At 43.5% G+C, this 7,031-nt stretch overlaps 1 protein-coding gene across 1 annotated transcript; it reads right to left on the bottom strand.

The window, feature by feature from the left end:
* Positions 1 to 2,634: 2,634 nt before the first annotated feature.
* Positions 2,635 to 6,686, bottom strand: Fabp4 (fatty acid binding protein 4). The gene is made up of 4 exons (XM_050161730.1): positions 6,520 to 6,686; positions 4,050 to 4,222; positions 3,292 to 3,393; positions 2,635 to 2,860 (listed from the first exon to the last, which is right to left on the bottom strand). The coding sequence occupies exons 1-4, from the start codon at positions 6,590 to 6,592 to the stop codon at positions 2,810 to 2,812; spliced, it is 399 nt and encodes a 132-aa protein (XP_050017687.1). The 5' UTR covers positions 6,593 to 6,686; the 3' UTR covers positions 2,635 to 2,809.
* Between the last annotated feature and the right edge of the window lie 345 nt (positions 6,687 to 7,031).

Raw genomic sequence — 7,031 nt, forward strand, 5'->3', positions numbered from 1 at the left:
TCCTCCTTTGTCTTAGTGCTCTGAGCCTCAGCTTCCAGGTCTCCATGGAAACAACGGCTCCTCCCATCAGATCATTCTGGTGATCAGTGCTCTGAGCCTCAGCTTCCATGTCTCCATGGAAACAATGGCTCCTCCCATCAGATCATTCTGGTGATCAGAGCAAGGGGCAGGACACCAGCATTTGCTCTTAACAAATACTGACAAACTGGTGATTATTATACTTAATGAATAAATACTGATTTGTGTAGAGTGTTTAATAAAAACTCAGAGGCAGATATTGGGGTTCAACCTGAGGGTCAGAAAGGCAAAACAGGCAGCCCCTAGCTCTTACCTCTACCTCAGTCTGAAATGCCCATCCTGCTCCCAAGACTCCTCAGCCTGAGACTGTGTGAGAGCTGTCTGCTTCCATTTTATATTCCTCTCTAGGGCTGGGAATAAAGGTGTGCATCAGGCAAGCTTTATTTATTAAAATATAAATGAAATCACTACAGGTTTGCTAATATTTATTAAGACTATTCTAAACAACCCTACACAGCTCTGGTGAACCCAAATTGTGGGCCTCACTATTTTTTTTTTTGATTAAAAAATATTTTCTGACAAGGAACCTAATGTCTTCTGTGGTCCCTCTAACCCACGGTGTTACACATACAATGGGTGGGAAGAAAATGAACAGCTTTGGAACTATGTTCTAAAGAAGACATCACAATGATAACAGCATAGATTTAATACTTCTCAGTTTTTGTTAACATGTATTAATTTATACGTATTGGGTGAGGTCAGTGTGAGGTAGTGTGATACTTGAAGATATTTATATACTGTGCTCTGGTTCAAACCATACTTCCGCCTTACCCTAAATAATCTCCGTTCCACACCCCAGGATGACTTTCCTTTAACATCTGCAGGTGAGACAGAAGGAAGATGCTACACTTGCTTTTCTGTGTCTGCCTTGTCACTCAGCATATCCCTCACTATCCCTGAACTGTAACTATATGCTCAAATGGAGTTTTGTTTTGTTAGAGTATAAACCTTGTGACTTAGAAGTTTTACTCTATATATGCAAAACCTCAATGTAGAGGTGCTTCATGCATGCATCACACATAAATACATGCACACATGTGCACACATACACTTCCTGAGAAACCTGATGGTTGTCTATGTTGTACAAGAATGTTTTTAACCTGTTTTATATTTGTATGAGCACTAAGCTTCACTGCTATTGCACGTGTGTATGCATACATTTCAGACCTCACTGTTGTTATGCCTGTGTGTGCACAGATGTTTTACATATAGTGACTCCACAGAGGTTTGCATTTGAGTAAAATGGTTGATGATAATAAGCATAAATCTTTGAAGCAGCTTAACATTATTGCATATTTGTTTATGAACGAGCTTGTCATACTTGCCTACATGAACATTATGGGATGCCTGGCATGGCTTCTGCACAGCTGCTAGGCAGAGTATGTTGCTATGACTGGATGTGCTTTGTTCCCTGAAGGCTCTAGTACTGGAATCTGCATGCTCAGCACAATGTGTTAAGATACTGGGAGCATCAAAGGGTAGGGCTTACTGAAAGGTTGTTAGGTCAGTGTGGGTGAGAATGTGTGTGGAAATTCCTCTCATGGGATTAGTGGGTCCTGCTAGATCCCACAAGAACAAGTTGTTGTCCATGACAAGAATGGCTCCTCTCTGCTGTGTATCGGGGAGATGCCCCTCTCTCCCTTATCACTTCCCATGATAACACCTACTGTTCAGTCAGAGCCGACTCTTGGGGCTGCACAAGCTTGACCTTTCAGCCTCCAGCTAAGGAAACTTATTTTTTTCTTTTTGGTTTTTTAAGACAGTGTTTTTCTGTATAACAGTCCTGGCTGTCCTGGAACTCCCTTTGTAGACCTTGCTGGCCTCAAACTCAGAGATTCTCCTGCCTCTGTCTCTGGAGTGCTGGTATTAACAGCGTATGTCAACACCACCTGGCAATTTATTCTTTTTAAAGCAAACAGCCTCAAAGTTTTGTTAAAGTAATGAAAGACAGACTGAATCACCTGTTTTAGATTGGGAATTTTACACTAGCTGAGCATGCTGGTCCATACCTATAATTGCAGGACATCAGAGGCTGAGGCAGGAAAAAGGCAGTTCAAGACCAGTCTGGGCTACATAAGAACCTCTCTCTGTCTCTCTCTCTGTCTCTGTCTCTGTCTCTCTCTCTCTCTCTTTCCCTTATTACACACACACACACACACACACACACACACACACACACACACACACGGAGACCAAAGTGCTTTTCTACAGCACTGCCGAGTCACAATGCCCCAGGACAGGGCGAATATGAATGCACATGCTTGAATCACACGGATGTGGATAATTGCGCTGTGTTTAAAATTACCCCTGGTCTTGGGCAGATAGCTTCTAACTTAGGTATGTTAAAGCACAGCTTAATACTCCGTCTCGGTTCGTATATACTTTCTCTTATTTGGGACATTTCATGGACACTGATTTTCTACTATGCAAAATTATGAAAGATCTTATTACTTTTATCAAAACCAAGATAGTAATGCAGCTTTTCTATTTTCTTCACTGAATTATGTGTAGACACACAATAAAATTAGACACACAATAAAAATATCATTGCACAACTTTCTAAATCTAAAAATGTTTTAATTAATCAACACAACCATATTCAATAACATCCAGCTTCCGGGAAAATTAGTTGCTTGCTAATTAGTGGGAAATCATCTTTTTAAAAACAAAGCATCCAACCAAGTATTGTAGAGCTCGATGCAAATTTCAGTCCAGGGCCAGTCCCCTTGGCTCACGCCCTTTCGTAAGTTCTGGTTGAAGTGACGCCTTTCATGACACATTCCTAGACACGGGCACAAATGTATGGTCAGAAACAGACAACCATTTCTCGGTGTTGAAAAGCAAATGATATTCAACAAACTACATGTTTTAGAATTTTGTGTTTGTATTACACATCCATCCCCAATGGATGATGCAAAGACCAAGAAGATACAGGTCTTTGTCTCAGGGAGCTGGAAAATCTCCATGGTAAGTGGGTACTATCAGCAGGAGCACAGAGCACACTCTGGTGAGGGTGTTGCGTGAGGCAGCTTGTGACACCAGAGGGGAAGCAGGGAAAACCGTGCTGGGAGGAGTAGCCCAGAGGGGCGGAGCCCCGATTCCACCCTAATCTCCAAATAAACAAATACTGCAAATGAACCTTTTGTCCTAATCAGTCGGGTGGGTTAGCTAAGGTAGAGTGAGGGTCCTGAGGCCCGGATGCAGGGTACTCACCACCACCAGCTTGTCATCCTCTCGCTTCCTCTTTATGGTGGTGGACTTCCCATCCCACTTCTGCACCTGCACCAGGGCCCCATTTTCTAGGGTGATGAGGCTCTGCAGACACAGGGAAAGGAGACCACAGTCTGTGTCTCAATGCCAAAAATAAGATCAAGAACATGGACTCTTGGCTCAGAGGAATATCCTGAAGCCCTTACTCGAAACAACAAGAATATAGTCCAACAAGAAAAAGAAAGAAGAGAGAGAAGGACGGAGGGAGGAAGGGAGGGAGGGAGGGAGGGAGGCAGGAAGGGAGAGAGGGAGGGAGGGACAAAGGAAGGAAGGAAAGAAGATGTCTTAAAAACAATAATGTAGAACTTACATGTATATGTATATCAACTTACATATTTTGAACAGAAATAGAACATAAAATTATAATTTGAGAAAGGAGACTATCTTGCAAAAGGAGCTAGACGGCAGAGTGTATGTGGAAGTGGTGGCATCAGAGTGGCTTTGATTCTTTTATAAACTTCCTCTAAAGTTTTATTGCTCTAACTTGCTTCATAGACATGACTTATGACACACAAAATATCCTAATCCTTTTTAATATCAGGACAACTTAGTAACGTGTCATCCTCATTCTGAGGGCGACAGTGTAAGTGTGGGAGCTCAGAGGGGAAGCTTTCTGCCCGCCCATTGTCCTGGAATCGCGGTTATAGGCCGTAGCATCCAAAGTCAGGCCCGCACCCTGCACCAGCTCCACCGGTCCTCACCTTCACTTTCCTGTCATCCGCGGTGATTTCTTCAAATTCCTGGCCCAGCTTAAAGGAAATCTCGGTGTTTTTGAAAGTGCTCTCTGACCGGATGGTGATCACATCTCCGTTGACGCTGATGATCATGTTGGGCTTGGCCATGCCGGCCACTTTCCTGGTGGCAAAGCCCACTCCTGGAGTTAGGACAGAAAACATGTCAAGCTTACACATTTTGTGTCCATGAAGAAACAGACGCCAGATTCCATGAGGCTCCTTTAAAACATCTACGCAGCTAAGCGCGCTGGCCCTAATCCCCGAGGACACTCTCAGGAGCCATCCCTCAGATATACTCTTAGCTTCTCCCCTTCTCCACTTCAGGAGACTCATCATTGACTTCAGCATAGTTTATAAAGAGATTTAATCTTCATGCCTTGACGTGTACGTGTTTCTATATATGCCAGCATACTATAACATACTTGTAATACTGTGGCAATGATATATGTAAATGTATCTATCTCTATTTTGTGTTTATGATTGAGTCTGCTTGACTAGTTCATACTTTCTTAACTACAAAAAGTTGTAATTAAAAAAAAAACTCTTAAAGTCAGAGACCAGGCCTGATGTAGAGGGAGCGGGTTAAAAGTTCATCTATTTTGATGTACAGAACCCAATTTTCTCAGCCTGTGTCGCCAAGACGAACTTTCTAGGCTTCCTTCCCACATCACTCCCTCATGAAATGAAGATCTCTGATTAATTTCTCTAAAAGGAAAAATGGTTCCTATATACCGTACCATTTTAGAGTGCCAATACCATTCCCCAAAATGTTGAAGGAAAATTAAAGAGAAGCTCAGTAAATCTTTTGAACTCAAGAAATCAGAATTCCGCCGTTCAGAACAGTTTGGAAACCAGCACTTTGCGTTTCAGTCACTCAAGCCTTGTTTATTTCAATGAGGGAAATGCTTTCCTGCAGAGGGTGAGCGACTTACAGCCTTAGATGAACGCTAATAGCTTTCTCTCTCTGCACAGGTTACACAGAACTCCTACACCATAGCCGGGCTAACTTTTCCAACACAAATGCTTAAGCTAGAAGTGAGCGCAGGGTAGAATTAAGGCTGACCTGAGAAAGAAACGCTTCACAAGTGGTGCAGACGGAGCCTGCGACTTGGTTCTCTGTCTAAAAAGTATCCACTATGAGAAAAAAATGTATTTTCCCCTTGAGTCCCCACTCTGACACAGGAAGGGATGCGGTGCTGAAGGCGATTCCAGAGGGGCGGAGCCTGTGAAAAGCTGCTGCTTCACTTGTTTCTTTTTGATTTTATTTGACGGCAGAAGGCCATACCTGCCCACTGTGCCGCAATTACAGATGCCAATTCCATTCAGGAAATACCTTACTGCCTTTAATTATGAGTCTTTCTCAATTTAAAGTGTTGTTATTATAACTTAGATATGAATATCACAAGTACTAAATATTTGTTTCAAAAAGTCAATAGCTAAAAGTGGTCCAAAGCTGGTGTTTCTGGGTCAGTACCTAGTAATTAGCATACTGACTGGTATCTAGCTGACATGCCAAAAGGGCAGTCATTCTGAAATTCCTGGCATTCTTCTTCTCGGCAAACAAGACAACTGCATTGACAGATGACCTAAAGGCCACTGTGTAACTTAGGGAAAAGGTAAGCCTTTGAAAATCTAGGGGGTCCTGTCCTAATGAAGACACTCTGTGGTATGGGATCTGACTTCTGAAGGCCCAGAGGGAAGGGCTCAGGGCAGAAACTCATGGGAAAGTGCATCACTGGCTGCCGGCCACTGTACTGCTGCCTGCGGTGCTGGGTGAGCACACACACGGCAGCACATGGGCAGTGAGGGCAGAAGGCAAATCATTCTAAACCTGTGCTGCTACGGGAAAGGCGCGCTCTGCATGTGTCTTACTTGACAAGCTCCCCTTCCAATCAGTCACTAGCTCTATGACATCCGGCATCAACCCAAACCAGTGAATGTGTAACCCCCCAGAAAAGTCTTTCCAGAAGTCAAGCTTTTGACTACCGTGACATTGAGACAGAAAAAAATTTCCTAAAATGTATTTTTCAACATGATGTTTTCTAAGATGGACAATATCATGGCTTCCATTTCAAGCACAAATTACTCCATGCCACACAAAAAGTGTATTTTCCTTTCAAAGCTATTGCGAAATTTTTGTGTAAAAGGAAATGTTAAAAATGGACTAAGAGCCAAGTGAATCACAGAGACACAGGGTGGCAATGAAGGCAACACCTTGTCATTCTACGGATCACTAAGAATTCCATCCCTGCTGGTTCATCTGCAGGACGCCCTAGGCTCAAGCCTCCTTCAGGAGGCTTCCACGACACGCTCTTTCTTGTACCTTCTGCAGCCTCCAAGCAGAAACCAGCATTTCCCTCAGCAACTTCTGCCAGCTCAGAGCCAGCTCCCAGCCCTCTCCCCTCCTCAGGGAACCCTCAGACCCCTCCATACTCACCCACTTCTTTCATGTAATCGTCAAAGTTTTCGCTGGAGACCAGCTTCCAGGTTCCCACAAAGGCGTCGCACATCCTGTGGACTTCGGAGATCTCTCTTCCAGGTGAGACAGAGGCCGCAGGAGGGGAAGGTGCTGTGATCCTCTTGAGTCCGAATGACTCCCTTTTAAAGATGTCCTGACCATGTGACCGCAGCAGTGACCAATGGGGGTGACCCCAGATCATTTCCTTCGTTACTAGCCCCTGTATTTTTTCCTCTGAGTCATGTTTTTAATAGAAATTTCTCAACTTTGCTTCTCCCTGGCAATGATCACTGGACTTGGAGTACAATTATTTTTAACCAGGAACAGCGTATTTTAAACGTTCCTGTTTTGGCTGTTAAATGCTCAGTGCACTGAACTTCCCCCTATTATTCCATATGTAACTTACCTCACTGAGGAGGAGACAATTACCTTGGGACACACTTTGACCCTCTTGGGTTGAGTTTTAATTTTACTGATACCACAGTAATGTG

This window comes from Alexandromys fortis, unplaced genomic scaffold (assembly GCF_014885135.2).
Source record: "Alexandromys fortis isolate MF-2015 unplaced genomic scaffold, M_Fortis_MF-2015_v1.1 scaffold_74, whole genome shotgun sequence".
NCBI lineage: Eukaryota > Metazoa > Chordata > Mammalia > Rodentia > Cricetidae > Alexandromys > Alexandromys fortis.

Coding starts and splice junctions, on each gene's coding strand:
- Fabp4 (XM_050161730.1), bottom strand. CDS start 6,592: ATGTGCGACGCCTTTGTGGGAACCTGGAAGCTGGTCTCCAGCGAAAAC. Junction 4,223..6,519: donor CGATTACATGAAAGAAGTGG/GTGAGTATGGAG, acceptor TCCTAACTCCAG/GAGTGGGCTTTGCCACCAGG. Junction 3,394..4,049: donor CGGATGACAGGAAAGTGAAG/GTGAGGACCGGT, acceptor CTGTGTCTGCAG/AGCCTCATCACCCTAGAAAA.